At 36.5% G+C, this 22,454-nt stretch overlaps 1 protein-coding gene across 1 annotated transcript in view; it reads left to right on the plus strand.

Annotated features, from left to right (window-relative positions):
* The window catches only part of LGSN (lengsin, lens protein with glutamine synthetase domain), a 29,611-nt gene extending 8,612 nt beyond the window's left edge, over positions 1–20,999 (plus strand). The window contains exons 2-5 of the mRNA XM_077903516.1: positions 6,338–6,467; positions 7,226–7,423; positions 13,635–13,801; positions 19,576–20,999. Coding sequence (XP_077759642.1) covers positions 6,338–6,467; positions 7,226–7,423; positions 13,635–13,801; positions 19,576–20,775 — 1,695 coding nt within the window. The 3' untranslated portion in view covers positions 20,776–20,999. The remainder of the gene's footprint in view (positions 1–6,337; positions 6,468–7,225; positions 7,424–13,634; positions 13,802–19,575) is intronic.
* The last annotated feature ends 1,455 nt before the right edge of the window (positions 21,000–22,454 follow it).

A 22,454-nucleotide genomic window follows, 5' to 3' on the forward strand; every position in this document is an offset into this window, starting at 1 on the left:
GCGGGGGAGTCTATTTCTCCCTCTCCCTCTGCTCCTGCCTGTCTGCTCACTCACTCTCTCAAATAAATAAATAGATTTTTTTTTAAATAAAGAAGTACCCTGGGTAGTACCTTGAAGGGTGGGTAGAAGTGGAGAATGGAATGAACCACAATGTAACTATTGTGGTAATCCAGGTGACAAAAATAGGAAATGTAAGCATTCATTTTTAAATGGTGAATTTACTGAGTAGAACTATCACAATGTATTTAACTCTTCCCACTTCATTGTGTGCTGCTTTCAAGTTTTTATCATAACAAAGGTGGCATTGGATGCACATATAACTTTATATATTTTGTATTATATCCTTAGAACAAATTGCCAGAAGAAATAGTGGTAAATCAGTATGGATATTTTTAGATTAGTTGACATAAGTTTGCACTGTGTTCTTTGAAGTATCTCTTCTATAAATATTTTGAATACATTTTCCCCCCTTTTTCTTTGAAGAGCACACTTTAAGGAAACTGAAGGCATTTTCATATTCTTTTACATTTGGTAAACATCGATACTTTTTTCCCATTATTTCTAACAGAGGTTAAAACTTGATAAGATTCTTTTTGGCTTGCTCTCTTTGTCACACACCCTTATCATTAATGAAATCAGAATGTTTAGTAGATCCATTAATGATTATGCCTCAGACTATAGCCAGTATATAAGGGTAAAACAAAGGTTTTTAAAGTATTGATATTAAAAAGGTAGCCATTAGAAAAAATGAAAAGCAAATGAGTAAGTCAGTGATATTTAGAATCTAAATAACACCAGTTAATACATGGAACGGAAACTTATTAGGTCAAATTAGGGTCTAAATTTAATGGTTGGCAGGATCCCTTTAGGTGAAGCCTCTTTTAGTTAATTTGATCAAGCCACTGAGTTGAAATGCAAAATGACAAACTTATACTAAACCATATAACAGCTTTCAAAAAGAAACAATGTGATGAGGAAAACATGAATTGTGAAAAATTCTTGTGATATGAAACATTCTTTAAGGCCAGTCCCATGTATGAGACAAAGGAGTCCTCTAATGGGATGATAGCAGAAACATTTCTGAAGTGAGAAAAGCTTCTCCATTGGAAATGTCAAATCAAGTCAGGATCAACCTGTTGTCATAGAATTTTGAGATTGTCTAAATTAAACATGAATTAGATTTGCATATTTATGTTATGCTATCAAAATGAAATTGAATATCTGTGCTTATGCTTGTGGTTCTTCCAACCTGGTTTACTTCACCTCTATCTTCAGCTTAAGTGTCCTTTCTTCATTTTAAAGCTTGGCCTAGTTTCCTTGGCTGTCTGAAGACTATTTGTAAAATAGTCTGCCTGTTTAATAATAGCGGTGCTATAGAGTCTAAGCATGAGTATATAGGTCACAGCACCCTCTCTGAGGACCCTCAGACTGCTTGACATACCCTAATCTCTCTGAGGGGTTCCTCTAGTTTATTGTTCAGAATCTAGAGCTGTTTATTTTTATTTTAAGATTTTATTTATTTATTCAGGAGAGACACACAGAGAGAGGCAGAGACATAGGCAGAGGGAGAAGCAGGCTCCCTGCAAGGAGCCCCATGTGGGACTCCATCCAAGGACCCTGGGATCACGACCTGGACGGAAGGCACATACTCAACCACTGAGCCACCTAGGTGCCCCAAATCTAGAGCTCTTTAGATAAGGGATTAGTGTTTGACTCAGTGAGAGCCAGCTCCCATGAGTCAGGGGCGCATGTGGTAACCTAGAATGAGATATCTTCCCAACAGAGATCCCCAGTAATGCACAGTGCCTCTGTAATAATAATCAGGATTAACATCTGTTTAGTAGTTACTATATACATCAGGCACTGCTTATCCAACATGATGGAGCAACCAGGAGATCTGTAAATTGGAACTATGTTATTGAATGCCTGACAAATGATGAAAAATTTATTTTTATTTTTTAAAAAAGATTTTATTTATTTATTTGATAGAGAGAGAGAATGAGTGGGAGAAGGGCAGAGGGAGAGGGAAAAGTTGACTCCTCACTGAGCAGGAAGCTCAACATGGGGCTGGATTCCAGGACCCTGAGGTCATGACCTGAGCCAAAGGCGGACACTTAATCAACTGAGCCACCCAGGCACATCTGGTAAAAACTTTCTAAACTAGTTGGTAAACAGGTGCTGATAAGAGTCCCTTGTCTCCTCCCAAGCCTCCTAACTTCTGTATCTAGCCAACTAATCCTCTTGGGCCTTTGTACATTTTCATGATCCATCCACTAAAGAGTTAAGATCTGGCTCTGTAGGGGCTCTCTAGAACCTTGCCCTAGCTTCCCAGCACCCCAGCAGTGATGCAGGGATATTCTGATGGTACTCATTAGGGATACATTAAGTGCTTGTACTCTGGAGCCGATTGCCTGGGTTCAAATCTTTGCCAATTATGAGAAATGTGATTTTGAGCCAGTTAATTAGTCTTTCTTTGACTCAGTTATCCTCATAATCTAAAACGAGGATGATAATATATTTATTTCAAGGGCTTGTTTTGAGACTAAATGAATTGATATATAAAAAGGATTTAGAAGAGAGATGACATGTAGTAGATATAATAAAAGTGTTTTTTATTTTTGTCAGCTATAATAAGAGTTAAATGTTTTGACCATTATCTCTTAGTACCACACTAGATACCAGTGCTAGGGAAAATATACGTGGCCACTGATGCTATCATTGTGACCAGGCCCCTGTAGATCTGCTGCACATTCTGAACTGTATTCCAGTCACTTTGAGACCTGGCTGGGTGGAAGTTGAGAAACTTTCTTTCCTTCTTTATTCCCTACTTATACTTTAATTGTTAACATTTAAAAATCATAAAATTTCACCAAAATCCAGACTTTTGGCATTCCTTAGATTGCCAACACTGGCATTCTAAAGCTGGCAACACTGGGGCCATGTTTGTCATGGCAGTGATTGGCTCAAACCAAGTTAGGCTTCTTCCTGGAGAGATGTCAGCTTTGGTGGTCACTCTCCAGCCCTCTGAGTCTCTTTGTTTTCTGTCTGGTATTTGAGTTTGCTATCCCCGACCTATATCTCTTTCTTGGCAACGTGGAAACCTTCAATTTCTATAACACTTTATTGCCTGTACTAAATTGTAAGATTGTTTATGAAACATATCATGTTTTATTTATTTTATCTCTTTGACTTTGCCTTACCATAGCAATTTGCATAGTCCTCACTGTTTGGACTGATGAAATTTAAAGCTGGTAGTGACTTAAGGTTGTTTTAAGCCTTAGACAGAGAAGAGTTATAAAAAAATATGCAAATGAAAAAATCTGTAATTGAGGAAGTTGAGTGAACAAGGTTTTACCAGTTGTACAGATAACATTATATAATAGAAGTGAAATTTCCTCCAGTTCAACTGTCTGGGTACAGTGCTGTGGGAAGCTCCTCAAATAATTCCCATTCTTCCTTGGCTGTCATATGACCTTGAACAAATCACTTAACTTCTATGGACCTATATCTGCTTTGGCAAAATGTAGGCAATAATAAAAGTTCCTTTGATGTTGCTGTATTAAATTAAATTTAAAATATTGCCTGATTATGAAAATACTTGTAAATTGTGAATATAATTGCTGGGTATATTTATATTTATAGCAGTGTTTACAGATGAAAATGACAAGGCTCCTGAAGGACTTGCAACTCAGTGGAAAAGTCAGAATTAGAATGCAAACTTCATGAATCTTGGCTAGTTGGCTTTTTTACTGATATATTATTCATATTGTAACCAAATATAATTGAAAGATTTAGGAGAACAAAAACATTCTACTGGGGTCAGGATAAGCCAAGGATCTAATAAATTTGGTTCAGCTGTTACAGCTGTGTCTATACTTTGATCATCCTTGTATATAAAAAATAATTCAAAGGACTGAACTAAATGTATTCTTAATTTGAAAAAAATTCTTTTGAGCATCTTTATGGAGTTAGAGGCATGAATTATGACTTAGTTCTTGGGCTTTAATTGGTAAAAATCTCAGGTTAGTAATGAGGTGAATTATCTTTTTTTTTTTTTCTTAAACTTTCCCTTTTGATCTGGTTTATATGAAAGCAGGTGAACGTTATTAAAATGAATCCTCTCTAAACTTGAATCTCTGGCATTTAGGAAGTAGAATGGCATTTTGGAAATTAGAAGACCTGTTTGTAAACTGCATCTCATTCACTTCTGTGGCCTCGGGCAAGTTATTTTAGGTCTCACTTTTCTCATTTGTAAAATGGAGATTCTGTTACCTTAAGGGTTATGCTGAAAAATGTGCCTGACAAAGTGCTCAGTTTTAGCACATTGTTATTCAATTGAGGTTAGAGTTTTTTTTTTTTTTTTAAGATTTTATTTATTTATTCATGAGAAACACACAGAGAGAGGCAGAGACATAGGCAGAAGGAGAAGCAGGCTCCCTCCTGGGAGCCTGACGTGGGATTCGATCCCAGGACCCCAGGATCATGACCTGAGCGGAAGGCAGATGCTCAACCACTGAGCCACTCAGATGCATGAGGTTAGAGTTTGAAGCTGAAAGAAAGTCTATCTCATTTGATTCCTTTAATTTGTATGTGAGAGGATCCTTAATGGATAAAGTTAACACAAATGTTAGTTTACTCAATTTCCTTTCATATTTATATACCTGACCAAGTATTTCATTTCTAAACAAGACTTTTTTTAAGATTTATTTTATTTTACAGAGAGAAAGTGCACAAGCGAGGGGTGAGGAGGGAAGAGGTAGAGGGAGAGAATCCTACAGTCGACTCCCCACTGAGCCCAATGTGGGACTCTATTTCATGACTCAAGCCTGAAACCAGGAGTTAGAATCTTAAGTGACTGTGCCACCCAGGCACCCCTAAACAAGACTTCTTAATAAAGCTAGAGTCATTTATTTATAAAAACACTTAGCAAAAAGTACAATTATATAATGTATATTTCTGGCAATGCAATTTTGGAGATAGTGACTATGTACAATAAGGCCAGTATATCACTGTCAGAATTCTATGAGAAGTGTATTGGGAAAATATTTAAATAATAAGCTGCTAGAAAAAAATAACTATATCTTGCAAGAAGTATCACATCATCCAAATATAAAATTATCTGGGGTAAAAGGAACCACAATCTTCTAAGATGTGAAATTCTAAGATGACATGAAAGATTTTATCCTATGAAATATCTTTTTTAAACATAGTAACAATAATAACAATGTATCATAATTACATATAAATACAAGTTCAATTCTTTTTACTTATTTTAGCTTTTAGAGAGTGAATTGGTTTCGACAAATGTGTGCAGCTGTTCCCCAGCAACCACTCTGGACGCATATTTATAACTTGCTCCCAGATGTGGAACCTTTCAGAACCTGCTCTTCAAAAAGACAATAGCTCAAAACATTTTAGACTACAGTTATTGACTCTATCCCTGCTCCTTTCCTCCTCCTTCAAACTACAAAAAAGGTTTGCAAAAAACAAAAAACAGCAATGTCAGCTTTTTTTGTTTTCTTTCTTTCTTTTTTTTTTTTTTTTCCAGTGTTAGCTTTTGTGTCCTGGGACTGCAGGGACGATTCTTCCCACTGTTAGTGCAGAGATGCAGGAGCTCTTCACCCCTCAGCCCCTGCTTCACCACCCAGCTCCATGCTGGGAATAGTCCTCGACAGGTCTATCAAGGAATTCTGTCAAGGATGAGAACTAGATTGTAAAAGTTAGGCTATTTTTTTTTTAGGCTATTTTGTTTTAAAATGTTTTTTTAGGTTTTCCCAAGCCATAAAACTATTTAAGTATAATATTTGTTTTACACATACAAAATAGTATTTTATGAATGCAACTGTTTTTTTTTCAAGTAAATATAGATACAATAAGGATGAGTGTAAGAAAAAAGAGAGAATAAAATCTAATTCTTCAGGTACTTGTGCTTCTGGCCAAAAGGTTTGAGATCTAAAAAAGATGGGAGTCATAAAAAGAGGACTTTGAAGCTGAAATGGATTTGGTAAAATATTTTTAGGAATGGATAATATAAAATATCCCAGGGTAAAAAATAAACATAGAAATCTTCACTAGTTGGACAAGATCTTAATTTATTTAATGACACTTCTATACCACATATAAAAGGACTGTAGAATATCCAGACTGTAAGCAAAATATTAGACTTTTAAATTTTGAATTATTCAAGAGCATATGGAAGTGACAAAATTTACCTCTTTGTAAAAATCTCTTATATTCACTTTAAAACTTAGCTATGCAATTGCCATGCTTTCTTGACATCCAAATTTAGTTGCGTGCATGATCTGTTATTTGGCCTTTTGTTTATTAATTATTACAGAATACGAGAGATGAAGGTAATGAGACTGAAGCCAGCAGGATGAGTAAATTAAGAAGAACAAGAAAGAAAGTCACAAAACAACATATTTTTTCAACTGAAGTAGGAGAAATGGATGTATCAAACTCAAAAGGTATCTTAGCTCTTATGATCTCTTAGGAATATATGATGTCAATGACAACCTCTATTTGGTTTTCTTTTTCCTAACACATTTTCTTTTCATCTAAGGGAGAAGCAAAAACAAGGGAATAAAATTTATTTCTACATAGGCAGTGTACAAGATACCAAATGTAAGGGTATAATGTAAATATATAAAAATAAGCAATCGAAATATTCAGAATTTAAAGAGGACAGAACTAGGAGGTAGTGGAGGTGGGGGAGCCGGGAAAAAGAATACAACAGAAGGAAAGTATGCATAAGAAGGGAAGCATATGTCTGCTCTGGGACTTGAGTGCAAGGATCATTACTAAGGACTTGGGAGACCACAATAAAGATGTGGAACAAGTTTTCATATCACATGCTAGAATTCCAACTTGACTCAGTAGATCTGAAACAGTGCTGAAAGTACGAATTAATTGAACAAGAGACCCAATCCAAGAACAGTGGTCTTCCAAGGCAGGGGCAGTAGGAATGGCCACTGTATGGTAACAGTAAAAAGCAATCAGAGCTTTTGTCGATATTACTATCGTTTTTAAACTTTCTACAGACAACATACCCCCTTCTGGTCCACAACTAGGGCATACCATTGCCCTTCATTTGGTATGTCACTGCCTAGAAATATATATATATATTAGAAATATATTCTTTTCTTAAAGATTCCTCTCCATATCATGTTAAAATACAGTTGAAAACAATGGCAATGTGTTTTAACATTTTTCTTTATTATTAAAGAAAGGATCAGAAGCCAAATGGTGTGCCACACATTGGGGAATATGAGCAAACCAGTTGTGGGACCTGGCTCCGCAGACTCTCATCTGCCACAAGATGACAAGGACTCTGAGAATCAGACGACAGTGATAAAACCATCACCCCTCAAAACATCAGCCAGTGCTCCTTGTAGTGAATTTAACACAAACTCCAACCATGCTGGTAAGGACTCAGAAACAAACTGACATATGATTCTAGCCACTAATCCCAAATTTGTATTTGATTTACAGATAATGAGGCATTGATTGAGGAATGCCAGTCTGGGAGTCAGAAGAATTTTTAAACTATCATTTATAAAAGACTTTATAGTTTTCTCTAACCACTAGGCTGCTCATTTAGAAAATGGAAGGGCTTCAATGAATGATCTTTCTAGCCTTTTCTAAAAGTGAAATTTTGTTGTTTTAAGTTTCTGTGATAGTGATACAACTATTTTGGCCTATCAGTGCATTGGTTAAAAATCTCTGGGACTGAGTTAAGCGAAAACTAGTTAAAATGAGGTATTTATTTCACAAGGGAATCCATGATGAAAGGATTGAACAAACAAGGTTTGGAAAGGCAGAAATGCAGCAGTATGTGAAGTTAGGACAGGGTCCATGAGGCTACCCCTCACTACTAATATCAATTGGAAGTTAGGGAATTCCCTAAGACTAACCCTAGTTTTCCTATAAGGACTCACAGAACTCACTGAAAATTATTACTCAAGGTTATAGTTTATTACAGTCAACAAATACAGATTAAAATCAGCCAAGGGAAGAGGTCCAGTGGGGAAAATACAGGAAAGTTTTAAGCATGGAGATTCTATTTGTTTCTCCCAGTGGAGTCATGGACAGCACCACTCTTTTGGCAATGATATGTAACAATATGCATGGAGTATTGACAAGCAGGGAATCTCACCTCAGTCTTGGTGTCTAGTTTTTTGTTTTTTGGTTTGTTTGTGTTTTTGTTTTTTTGTTTTTTGTTTTTTGTTTTTTTTGAGGCTCTAAAGTGGGGCTTCATGTGGCTGACCAGAGTTTCCAGCTTCTCTGGGAATCAAGCTGATACCATATGACTCAAAGCTTCCAGGATAAATGACATTATTGGATTTTCTACTGTGGCCCAGAAGCCCCAGGTAAACAAAAACACTCTTGTCAGGCAAGATACTCCAGACTGTCATTCAGGAGCAAAGGGTAAAGAGGTCTTTTTTGGCAAGGCTAAATTCCTTATTACACACAGGGACGAAGGAGGAACTAGAGCCTGGGAAGTGAACACTGTCCGAATTCCATATGTATTTGTTTTCTATTGCCAGCATAATGAATCACCACAAATTTAGTAACTTAAGAGAACACAATTCATTACCTTGTAGTTCTATATGCCAGAAGTCTGGGTTGATTCAGCTAGTTTCTCTGTTTCAGATTTTGCAAGATTGAAGTCAAGGGTTGGATCTGGATTCTTATCGAGAGACTCTAGGGAGTTTGTTCAGATTACTGGGAGAATCCAGTTCCTTGGGGGTGTTGGACTGAGTACTGATTCCTTGCTGGCTGTCCTCTGGGGTGGCACTTAGCTCTTGGAAGCCTCTCTCTGGTCCTGTGTCTTAGGACCAAGATGATCCCTCAAATACCTATGTTTGGAACCTCTCAAAATTTTCCTTCTTCCATACCTCTTTTCTGCTTACAGCTGGAGAAAGTTCTCTGCTTTTAAGAACCCAGGACAATCTAAGACAATATCCCTATTTTGAGGTTTATGTCCTTAGTTGCATTTGCAAAGTCCCTTTTGGCCTGCATTTTAACATATTCTGCAGGTTTCAGGGCTTAAGATGTGAACATCTTTGTGGGGCAGTTCTGCCTACCACAACATTTCCACTATTAACACAAATGGCACAGGGGCCAGGTAAATAATACAAGTGAGTGAGGTGAGCTGGCATAAGGAAACGGTCAATAATGCTGGCTGTGAGAAACTACAGCAGACGTTGACAAATGGCGGCCCACAGGCCAAATTCAGCCTGCTGGCCATTATTTGTAAAAGTTTGTGTATTGCCTATGACTGCTTTTGTGTTACAATGGCACAGTTGAAAAGTTGCAACAGATACCATATGGCTTACAGAGCTGCAAATATTTACTATCTGGCCCTTTATAGAAAATATTTGCCAATCCATGAATTAGAGGATACACATCCCATTTCGGGCCACCTCAGAGCACTAGCCAGTGGTTGCTATGGAGAAATAACCACCCAGTGTTACCAAATTTAATTTCTTCAAGAGAAGCTTGAACTCACGATTTTTGTATGAAATATTCAGATATTTAAGTGTTGACTATTCTAAAAGTTTTCAAACAGTGGGACCACTAGTAAGAAAACATCTGCTGGCCACATTGGCTCTTCCAGTTTGTGACCCTTGTTTTATATAGTCTCTGCCATAACACTGAGATGAAATTGACCATTTCTTAGTCTTCAATCAAAAAAAATATGAAGAAGAAACTTGTGTCACAAACTCTCTGTACCAACCGACTGTGACTATGAGGATGGGCATCATTATTCACTTAACTTGGTTAATTCAGAAGCTCCCTCTTTGGCCCCAGGCTAGATTGTTTCTTAATAGACCCAAAGTACCAAAAAGTTTATAGCTTTAAACAAACCACTAATACAGAATTTAAACATGAATATGAAAATCTACTCCTCAATAAGTGTTAGAAATTTTAACATGGTGTTTTCTTCTCTGTGATACTTCTCTGATGTTTTATTTTTATTTATTTATTTATTTATTTAAAAAGATTTTATTTATTTATCCATGAGAAACACACAGAGAGAGAGGCAGAGACTTAGGCAGAGGGAAAGCAGGCTCTATGTGGGGAGCCTGTTGTGGGACCTGATCCCGGGATCCTGGGATCATGCCCTGAACCAAAGTCAGACGCTCAACCCCTGAGCCACCCAGGCATCCCATTTCTGACGTTTTAAAAAATATATTTTTTTTTCAAAGAAAAGCTCCTCCTCTCCAGTTTTTTACTGTTTTTGCTTTTTGTTCCTGCTTTTACTTGGTTATTCTGCTATTCAGGCTAACATGCTGTGACGGGAGGTGGGGTCACATTTGCTCTAAGAGGGTGTCTCTCAAAGCAGCCATGTGGATAAAGGAGAGCGGATCCTGGGAAAGTAGTATGGCATATCATCCCGGGCATTCCATAAGCTAAATAAATGTGTTGCAGAGTATTTACTTCTGAATGCACTTTCTCCTTTATGGATTGATATTTCTGAATGCTCAAATGCCTATTCAATCTGCCTTTATAAGCGACCACAGCTTGTTTGCTGTAACTGAAATATGTCCTCATCATCACTGAACACAGGCAACATTTCTCCAAGGTCTTCTAGTTGCTATAGAGCTTTGAGGTTTTATTTTAATTTTTTTTTTTTTTTAGTGTCCTCCCCACCCACCAACACTTACAGCAGGAAAACTTCCTCTATTAAAGCAGATTGATTTAATTTATTAGTCTTCTGAGGGGATGGGAAAGGAGAACACCTCCCAGGAACTATACTGTAAGAAAAACAAATGAGTCCCCAAACTAGCAATTATCTGCCTGCTATTCATCATGTGCATCTGGGAAGGTCTGACCAAAAGGTTTAATTGTAACTAACAAGTATGATTTATTTGAAGAAAAGAAATTCAGACAATGATTCAGTAAGATTGGTTGATTCCTTGTAAATGAAATTAGATTGGATAGAGTTCTCATATTTGGTGAAAGAATTAAACTTTCAAATGAATAAAATGATACTTAAGATACTTACCAAAATACGTGATGACAATTTCTATTTGTTAGACAAGGTCAGATCACCCAGGCTGTATTAATTAGTTAATTTACTCACAAACCCCTGGTTAAAGGACTAGTCATTGAGCATCTATGATACTTTTATATTGCTGCAGGCACTGACAGCAGCAGGTGAAGCTGAGCCCCTATTCTCCTAGAACTGACCTGCAGGGGGAAAGGACAGAAAGTAAACATGTGATTACGCAATATGGTGGGTGGTGATAAGGACTCTGAAGAAAATGGAAATGGGATGATATATTATGGGCTGAATTATGTTTCCCCCCATTCATAGCTGGTTGGAGTCCTATCCCATCACACCTCACATCGTGACTGTATTTGGAGATAGGGTTTAAAAGAAGTAATTAATGTTAAATGAAGTCTATGGGGGGGCTCTAATCCAACATGACGGGTGTTCATACAAGAAGATTAGAACACCCACAAACAGGGAAGATCATGTGACGAAGATAGCCATTACCAAGCCAACAAGAGAGGCTCTCAGAAGAGACCAATATGGTTGACACTTTGACCTTAGACTTCTACCCTCTGGAACTGTAAGAACATAACATTTCTGTTTTAGCCACCTGGTCTGTGGTATTTATTAGGACAGCCCTGGCAAACAAATACAATAAATATATTGTCCAGCCCTAGATATATGTCCAAAATAAATAGTATATGGTAACCAAACAACATGTCTTGAGTGGATGCATATTTATTTTACAAACTTTAGAAGATATAGATAAGACAAAGAATTAATAAGATTGGCTGTGATCATATTACTGGTGAGCCAATAAAATGACTTTACTCCTTTAATAGGAGATGCCTACTGATTTTTTTATGTTGTTAAAATATTTATAGCTTATATATAAGTCCTTATTATTTTTAGAATACTGCTTTTCTGAAATTTTCCATATTTTCAGGTGCCTGTAAATTTCATTTTTCAGTGAGGAGAATTGTTCAACTTGGCCAAAACACCCAATACTTCAGGATAGGTTGGGAAGACAGCAACTGCTAATTTAGCATGAAACATTGTAATTGCTACAGCTTAATTGTTTGTGTTAAATGGGAGGTAGTTATAAAGCCTCAGGAGTCTCAGAGTAGCCAAATGTATCAGTGACAGGACATTATCTCTAATATATTTGTATAGGTGGCAACTAGTAATTTGTTTTCCTCATGCTTCATGTACTTAAAATCTACTTAATCTGTGTTTTTTAACCTGTCAATCTTTATGCTTATTTCTAAAGCCAATTATATCTCAAAAAAGGATATTCAGGTATAATTTAAAATTATAGCTGCTCGTCATCAGTGATGTGACAGATTGATGGGAATTCAGATTCAGACATGATCATGGTACTATGTATGATCCCTAGTAAGGGTTAGAGTAATTGTGTTCACTTTATGTGTTTAAGAAGCACTTATATGGTGCTTAATGTCTGCCAGGAACTGTTAAATGACTTGCTTAATTGTCACAACAAACCTATGAAGTGGATAATATTGTATCAATGAGAAAGCCCAGGCTCAGAGAAGTAAGAAAGCATCTAGGGCACAAGCAGGATTCTGAGGGAGGCAGATGACTTCAGTGTTTGTGTTGAATCTCTACTGTCTGCTACTTCTCCGAAAGTTTGGACGGTAGCTAACATTTGTGACGTGTACTATGTGCCTGACCCTTTTATATGTTTTAGATACATTCATTCATTTTATGGTGATGAGTCACCCACTGGGAGTTAAGAGGTCTGGTTTGTAGCTTCAGTTTTGGCAATGAACTGAAAATAATTTGGACTACGTCACTGTACCTACCTCTCTGGGACTCAAGCTAGCAAGTCAGTTGGATTAGGTAATTTATTGCCAAACTCTCTTCTAGCTCTGAAGTTTTAGAATTTGTAGTCTATCTTTATATATATATATATATATACACACACACATATACATACATATACATACATATGTATATATATTTAGATTTCTGTTTTTAATATTGAGTAATCAGTCTAGATTTTCCATTTCTTACACTCTTACCCTTGAAAAATAATTTTGTTTGCTCATTTATACTGATTTTAAAGTTTAAATTTGACAGAGACATGTAGCTGTCTTAGATTCAGCTGCTATCATAAAGCCCTTTTGGCAAACAAAACAAAAAAATGCAGATCTGCAGAAAATAAACAAAAACCAAACAATGTTGCCCTTAAACATACAAGAACTTTTAATTTAGGTATTACCAGTTAGTTCAAGAAACTCAGTTTTCTCAGTGATCTGCATGCAGACTTGTATGGTGCCCAAGCTGTCCAGTTAGGCAAATGTATCCTAACTTCCATAAGCAAAGGCATTTTCAGTTAAGTACTTACATATGATATTGCTCTATGCTTATGCAAGTAACGTCACTTTCACTTAGCCCCAAGTGCCAAACAATCTCTTAGGCTGTTTAGAGATCATGTTCTTGGGATTATGGTAAAGGCAGAGTTTGAAAGGTAAAATCTCCAATTGTAAGTCAATGACATGAGTATGTGATGATTTTGTCGACAATCATGATGATTAGACTACTCTGTGGCCTCCTTTTGCTTTTCAATTCATCATGATCTAATGTCTTAGGGCCATCTTCTATTCTACAGATAACACCTGGGAGGACACTCAAATTCCGACCACACCTCACCTCTCCTCTAGAATGAAGCACATTAAACAAGAGATGGCCAAGAATCACCTTCAATTTGTGAGATTTGAAGCCACAGACCTTCATGGTGTGTCCAGATCGAAGAGTATCCCTGCACACTTTTTCCAAGTGAGTTTTACAGATAGAGTTATGATTGAATGTAATTTCATGACTGTAAGCAAGCAAATGGTCCTTACTACTCTATCTTATTTTCTTGTAATCTATACAGTAACTAAAGGTGAAAACCAATAATTTATTTTGTTTCTCCCTTGTCCCTCTCCAAACACATCATTGCTCCCTAAGGAGCTGAACATACACTTTCAGGACTCAAACAGCAATTCCTTTACCCAATAGAAATACAAAACTAATTAAGACTGGTAATTTTAGTCTTTCTGCCTTGAATAATTTGCCTCCATAGAATTATCTTCTCTCTCTTACTGCAATTATGGAGATTATATTTTGTTTGACATAAGAAAATTGCAACAGAAGACCCAAGAGCAAATATAAAATGAGAAAAAAAAAAGATTAAAATTTGCTAGGTAGAAAGCATATCCCTTTCAGCTTCTAATTCTGATAAAAAAATACACTATTGTTGTTGGATGACTTAATAAATACTATTAAGTTCTTAAAAATAATGATACCAAGAAATGTTGTCTTTTGAATATGTTTTGAGACTTTCTGAGATTTTTTTTCAGTTTATGTCATGTATTTATTGACTGATTTGTTGTGTCACTGAAACATTTTTTAGAAGGAAGGGACATCAGTTAGTATTATACAGGAAAATATAAAAGCTAAACAACCTCCAAATTTATTTTAATTGTAATTTTCTCATTTGTATTATGTTGGAAACATTGAGCATCATCAAAAACACTTTTTAAGATAATTCCAACAGTTTCAAATTTGTTTACTAAAAATGCTCAACCTCACTCATCATCAGTGAAATGCAAATCAAAATCACAATGAGATATTATTACCTCACACCAGTCAGAATGGCTGGTATCAAAAAGACAAGAAATAATAAGTGTTGGCAAGGATGTGGAGAAAAGGGAATGCTTGTGCACTGTTGATGGGAATGTAAATTGGTATAAGCACTGTGGAAAATCACAGTATGGAGGTTACTCAAAAAATTAAAAGTAGAAATACCAAACCATCTGGTAATTCCATTACTGGGTATTTATCCTCCAAAACTGAAAAAGATCCATGTACCCCTATGTTTATTGCAGCCTTATTTACAATAGCAAAGATATAGAAGCAGCTCAAGTGTCCACTGATAAATGAATAAAGAAGATGTAGTATACATATATACTGGACTATTTCTCAGCCATAAAATGATGAGATCTTACCATTTGTGACAGCATGGATGGAACCAGGGGGTGTCAGGTTAAGTGAAATAAGTCTGAAAGAAAAAAGACAAGTATTATATGATTTCACTTACATGTGGAATCTAAAAAAGTAAAACAAATGAACAAACTGAAATAGAGTCATTAATGCGGAAAACAAACTGATAGTTTCCCAAGGGTAGAGGATGGGTGAAATAGGTGAGGGCAATGAAGAGGTACAAAACTTTCAGTTATAAATAAGTCATGGGGATGAAAAGTACAGCACAGGGAATATAGCCAACACTATTGTAATAACGTTGCATGGTGACTGCACTTCTCTTGGTGAGCACAGAATAATGTATACAATTGTCAAATCACTATGTTGTACACCTGAAACTGATATAACATTGTATGTCAACTATACTTAATAACAATAATAAAAAAGAAACAAAAATCCTCATATTTGTCTTTTAAGAAATCCTTTAGACCTGCCTGCAGACATTATTTTCTCTTCATTCAGGGAAGAATGCATGTTGGCTAATTTTGATAAGAAAATGTGAAATTTACTGTGAACTGGCTGAGAATCTAATTTATATGAATTTCTTTCAATCAATAAGAAAACACAACTGGCACTTCAGGCACTTGCCAGAGACCTCAATATAAAATTGTTTGCTATTCAGTTTTTGTCAAATCCTAATCTTCTATTCCACTAATGGCATCTCAAAGCTACATATTTGGAGTATTATTCTAGTTCCTCAAAGAAACTCTTATGAAAATATAATTTAATGTGCTCCCTCTACTTGCTGGGGATTGATATAATTGACATAGAAAGAAAATGTTTGCATTTCTTTTTTTTTTAAATACTATTGAAAATACTTTTCATTATCTTGTTCAGTGTCCAATATATTAGAATCATTTTTTTCCTGGAGTTTATGAGGGGAAAAAATTTTTCTATCATCAGAATTTTAATATATCTTGTCATACTTCCTCTCAATTGCTGCATTTATTTTTAGCCTTAGTTTGCTAATACAAGCTCACTTTCTCATTTCATTACCCAGTCATTATTTTATTTTTATTTAATGATCATATGGTATCTATTTTTTAACAAAACATTTTAAATTCATTTTGGAACTTGTGAGGTATAGGTAATAGTGAATACTGACATCACAAGTATTTGTAATTTAAAATTAAATAATTCATTTTGGAAAATTTATTGCAAATGGACATAAAAAATAAGTTCAGCCATGCAAAATAATATAAACAACATGTGTTTGTTTATAAACACAATTCTGTATGGGGAACTCATTAAATAAAGAGTGGAGTCCATGATTTAAATTTGCCTATAACTTAGTGAAAAGTAATTTCCATCTTCCTAAAGTAATTTTTAAACCTCTTACCATTTGTGGAAAACAAAATGTCAATTTAAAAATTATTGTTAGACACTTAAAGGGAATATAAGAGAATATAATCCATCGTCTTCATTTGTAGATGAGTGAAGTGAGGCCCAGAAAAGTTAAAGAAAGCTTTCTTAAAATTATACACATAATTAGAGGCAGAGCTGGGATGTTCACCTGTGATTCTTCACTTCCAGTTCCTATTCTCCTCCTCCTCCTTTTCCTCCTCTCCCTTTCTCTCTTCTTTATTTTCTCTTTCTTACTGTACCTACACTCTCCAGCTCAGCTTTTTAAAAATTATTTTATTTTTCAATAATCTCCACAGCCAACATGGGGCTCAAACCCACAACCCTAACATCAAGAGTTGCATGTTCCACTGACTCAGCCAGCCAGGTGCCCCCAGCTCAGCTTTTTTTTTTTTTTTTCAGCTCAGCTTTTATATTTCTTTTTATTCTTTATTTGTGCTAAGTATCCGTTCTTATTTTTTTTTAATTTTTTTTTATTTATTTATGATAGTCACAGAGAGAGAGAGAGAGAGGCAGAGACATAGGCAGAGGGAGAAGCAGGCTCCATGCACCCGGAGCCTGATGTGGGATTCGATCCCGGGTCTCCAGGATCGCGCCCTGGGCCAAAGGCAGGCGCCAAACCGCTGCGCCACCCAGGGATCCCAGTATCCGTTCTTATTAAAAAAAAAAAACAAAACAAAAACAAGATTGATTTCTTCTTAAAACAAGCCACCTACTAAGAATAGAGGAAAAGACTGCTGTGTAATTGGAAAAAGCCAAATTGGGAAACTCTGATGGTATCTACTTTTCAAAGAAAATTTATCAGGTGCCTGGCACTGTGCTAAGTCCCTTACAAACATTAGCTGATTAAAACTTACCACCAACTTATATTGTCTCTGTTGCATCAAAAGACTAATTTCTATTTAAATTATATACAGATAATGTGGATTCTTTCTATCTTTGATCTAATCAAAACATGATATATTAGAATAGAATTTATAACTAATTGTTTGGTGGCTTTCACTGTGGTCCAAATTTCAGTTATCATACAGATTTGAGCTATTTTACATGAGTTTTTATTGAATCCCTGGTGAGCAACATTGGAGTGTAAAGTTGTCCTAGTGCTTTGTACTTAGAAACACATTTTAAGGTAACTTAATTTGTTGTCATGAGCAAGACATGTTTATATATATTTCCCACTACTAATAAAGAGTGGTTTGAATTCAGAATGTCCAAAAAAAGAATAAAGGAAATTACAATGTTAAAAAAGAGTGCTCAGAAAAACACATATTAAATAGTTTGAAGAATAAAGTGTGACTTTTTCCTATTCTTTATTTTTACTTTTTTTCTCTCTTTTTCCTATTCTTTAAATATGTGAAAACATAGGGGAAGGAAATGGTAACAACCGTTCCCTATTGTTCACACCCAGGTGAATACAAACACAGATTTCAATTGTAGGAACTTTTGGAAGTCTCATGAATAAAATACATTACCCTTCATTTTAGGAATATATAGAACTAACATACAGATTTTCAAACTAAAAAAATGAAAAGTAGGGAAATAACATTACTTCTTGCAGTAGAAATTCAAATTAAAAGATTTCATACTAAAGTCCTCTAGAATTCTATAATGCTTGTGTGTGTATGTGTGTGTGTGTGTGTACAGGTCCCTGATGGAATTGAAAAAATTAAGCAGGCTCTGAATAGTGCTTGACTTTCTCAGCTTTATTACTGGTAAAATCAGGATTGTATCAGCCAAGTCAAATGACATTTGAAAGTCTATGTATAGATGGTGGAAAGTAAAAGAGGTCATGGGTTACGGTCAAAGGCAGAAGAGTGACCAGTAGGTTATCTCTGTTAGTAATAGCTCCTCTTTGGTAGCCATACTCTTTGAGTTGGAGGTAACATAAGAAACAATTTGGCTTACAGATGGTTAGTGTGTTTTATAATATACATTGACATTATGGGAACCAAACTTTATAGTTAGCTTTTTCGCTACCATTAATATAACCTTTAACACATGAAGCCTTGTTCTATTATGATACAATTTCTAGAAATTGTTTCACATGTCTGCTAAACTTTATAACCTCATCATATCCCTGTTGTCTGGTACATAGCAAAAGTTAAATAAATGACCAAATCCACTAACCCCAAGAGGTATATGGCTAGAAAGTGCCTTAGCAAGCATTGAGTCTAACACTTGTTTCACAGACATGGAAGATGACATAGTCCAGTGATTTGCTTAACTTCCAGCAAGTAATTAGTGAAAGAGCTAGAGCTAGAAGTCAGATTTGATGACACCCAGTTCATGGTTGACTTGAAGGCTACAACGTTTTGGATCTATAGCTTTGAGGATATAGGTCCACACTCACAGGCAGTTTCTGGGACCTTGAGGCTGTGATGTATTCATTCTTACTGAGTTGTAAAAGTGAATGAAGAGAGGAGTGCAGCTTTCAGCAGATCTGGCTCCTCTGGTGTTAGGATGACTGTCGTGTGTGTGCTAGGACTAACCACAATCAAGTCTCTGGGAAGGACTGAGGACTCTCAGTTAACTATAGGGATTACAATAGAATAAGCCAAAATAAAACCTCTAAAGTATTAGCAACTATGCCATAAAATAAAAAGTGTTTTCAAAAAGACTAGGTAATAATCATTTCAAATAATTTCACAAGGCTTTATCTATGTCATTTGCTATAAAGACATTTTCTTTATCTTTGTACCTTCTATTTATGACGCTATTTTCAGATCTCAAAGCATGTAAAGATTTGAAGGCTAAAAATATTAAGAACTGTTTATAAAAGTAACCTGGGGGTTTATTTTAAAATATTTTAAATTTGGGGGCCCCTGGGTGGCTCAGTCAGTCAGGTGGCCAACTCTTGATTTCAGCTCTGGTCATGATCTCAGAGTCCTGGGATGAAGCCTGTATCCGGGCTCTGCATTCAGCAGGGATTTGGCTTGAGGATTCTATCTCTCCCTCTCTTCTCTGCCTCTCCTTCCCACTATTTCTCTCTCAAATAATTAAATATATCTTTAAAAAATAAAATACTTAAAATTTATTTGATATTAAGCTAGTGTTAACCAACGGATGTTAAACACATTTTTCCTCATTAGCAATGTCCCCCCCCCCCCCTTTTTGTTTGTTTTCAAGTTTCAAAATCTGATTGCTCTGTCTTTTCATTTCTTTAGGAAAAAGTGATCCATGGTGTTTGCATGCCCCGAGGTTATCTTGAACTGATACCAAATCCTAAGGATGATGAAGTGGATCACATAAGAGCAACATGTTTTAATAGTGACATAGTCCTAATGCCAGAGCTCTCAACCTTTAGAGTCTTGCCATGGGCTGAGAGAACTGCAAGAGTGATATGTGACACATTCACTGTGACTGGCGAGCCTCTTTTGACTTCCCCAAGGTACATCGCAAAGAGGCAGCTGAGCCAGCTGCAGGACTCTGGCTTTTCCCTGCTCTCTGCCTTCATCTATGATTTTTGCATTTTTGCTGTGCCTGAAATTATCAATTCAAAGACCATATCTTTTCCTGCCTCCACATTGCTAAATAATCATGACCAGCCTTTCATCCAGGAACTCGTTGATGGTTTGTATCATACTGGAGCGAATGTCGAGAGTTTTTCCTCCTCTACCAGGCCTGGTCTGATGGAAATCTGTTTTTTGCCCGAATTTGGCATCAGTTCAGCTGATAATGCATTTACCCTCAGAACAGGTGTCAAAGAAGTGGCAAGGAAATATAATTACATCGCTAGCTTTTTCATCGAGACTGGATTTTGCAATTCAGGAATTTTGTCTCATAGTCTCTGGGATGTCGATGGGAAGAAAAATATGTTCTGCAGTAGTTCTGGAATTGAAGAGCTCACGATCACGGGGAAAAAATGGTTGGCAGGACTCTTGAAGCACTCGGCCGCTCTCAGCTGCCTGATGGCTCCTGCTGTCAGCTGCCGAAAGCGTTACTCCAAGGAGAGTAAAGACCTCAAGGAGAGCGTGCCTACGACGTGGGGATACAATGATAACAGCTGTGCTTTTAATATCAAGTGTCATGGTGAGAAAGGCACCCGGATAGAAAATAAACTGGGCTCCGCCACTGCAAATCCTTACCTGGTGCTGGCGGCGACTGTCGCCGCGGGCTTGGATGGACTTCAAAGCAGCGATGGTGTCCTGGCCAGTCCAGGTGACAGCACGGACCTGTATCCGTCAAAAGCTTCCGAGATCCCCTTGAAACTGGAAGACGCTCTTGTGGCGCTGGAGGAAGATCAATGTCTGAGACAGGCCCTGGGGGAAACGTTTATTCGCTATTTTGTTGCCATGAAAAAATATGATTTGGAAAATGAAGAAACAGATGCCGAGAGAAATAAATTCTTAGAGTATTTTATTTAGGATAGAACCCTTAACTATTCTTTTGGAGATGTGACTTTTACTTAAGTAGCTGATCTCCCAGGAAGAAAAGATTGGATTTTTATCATCAACAACAAAAAGACTACCTATGCTTTCGCTCTTCTTCGTCTCGGTGGAACACTTGACAGATGACATGGGACTGCCGAGAGGATTCTGGTAGTAGAAACAAACAATAAAGTTGTGGTGCAGCTGTAATATGCAAATTTCCCAGGTCTCGTTAGTCAGTCATCATTTCCTCTGTGTATGTTGACCTAGATTGAAACCTTCAGTTATTTCAGGCAACAGATACCTTCACACAATAAAAGAGTCTTAAGAATTACATAGCAAAATTTAAACGACTGAAAAAAAAAAAAAAAAGAGAATTTCAATCATGCACATACATTGTGACTGCCAGGGAGAAAAAAAATGCTTACTAATGCAATCTCACTAATCTCAACATATATAGGATGGATGCTCTATTTCCTGCCCTTCCCCCATCCTTCTGAAATTACCCTTCCTGTCAGCTAAACTGCAGATCATGAGGGTTAGGGTAACACTCTAGGGAATAGAGCCCGCAAAAGATGGAGTAACAAGGTGGAAGCTCTGCTTTGTGGAGCAAATTTTGCAAACATCATTGTGATCTTTCCAAATAATTGTAAAAAGTTATCAAAAGTAAGTCATGATGGCAAGTTAGCAGATAGTTTCATGTTACATCCCTTCTTTTTACCCTTCATTACTAGCTCCTGAAAGGCCTAGAAAGTTCAAGGCTGTACCGTCCACAAGAAACAAACTCAGAAGAAGTAAGATTTGATGGGGAGCAATGAGGTCAAATATTTGAAAGTCATGAAAATTTTTCTTTAAACAATATCTCATATAGAACCCAGATATAAAACACAGGTGGAATGGGTATGTGTGTGGGGGTGGGTGGGCTCTTTGGGGATGGATGGGCTCTTTCTTCATGCTTTGTTCTGTTCTTTGAAGCTAAGATTTCAAAGACACCTGTAGTGCTTTGTGAAGTGTGAGAAGAACTGCCTATATAACCAGGACTATGCTTGTGGCTTAAATTTGTATTAAATGACTGGTTCTGCTGCCCAGAGAGGTTGATATGTCCCAGAGAATACTAAATGTTCCAGACCTTCATTTGAATGAGATAATATTGGAACTATCACTAAAGTTTAGCTTCTTTGGGGAAAAATCTAAAATCCACTGACTAGAAAATGAAAACCCTATTCTCCTGCTTAGAATCAAACAAGAGATTTTATTGTTCAATTAAACCTGACAGTGGTCTTGATTTAGATAGCAAACACAAAAGCAGAGGATTACACTTGGCTCAGATCCTCCTATTCAAATTCATAGTACCCAGTAGCTTAAATAGTAAAAGTCATCTGTCCTTTACTAATCATTCCCCTCTTTTCTCCTTTGAGCAGAGATGTGTTTGAATACATAAGAATAATGTTCTTGGTGTATTAAAAGGTAGAGGAAAAGACAGCGCAGGGCAGGTGGGGAAGGAAAGGAATCTGCCTTGAAACGTCTGAGAATGAAATCCCACACATTATGCCATGGGAAGGATAGTAGGGAGGAACGAACCCCATGGCAGCTCACTAGTTATTTACTATATCCATTCTCCGTCTGTTCTCAGGAATAGTACCTAAATGTGTCAGTTGGGAACACACTATGGAAAA

Source organism: Canis aureus, chromosome 7 (genome assembly GCF_053574225.1).
Source record: "Canis aureus isolate CA01 chromosome 7, VMU_Caureus_v.1.0, whole genome shotgun sequence".
Classification (NCBI taxonomy): domain Eukaryota; kingdom Metazoa; phylum Chordata; class Mammalia; order Carnivora; family Canidae; genus Canis; species Canis aureus.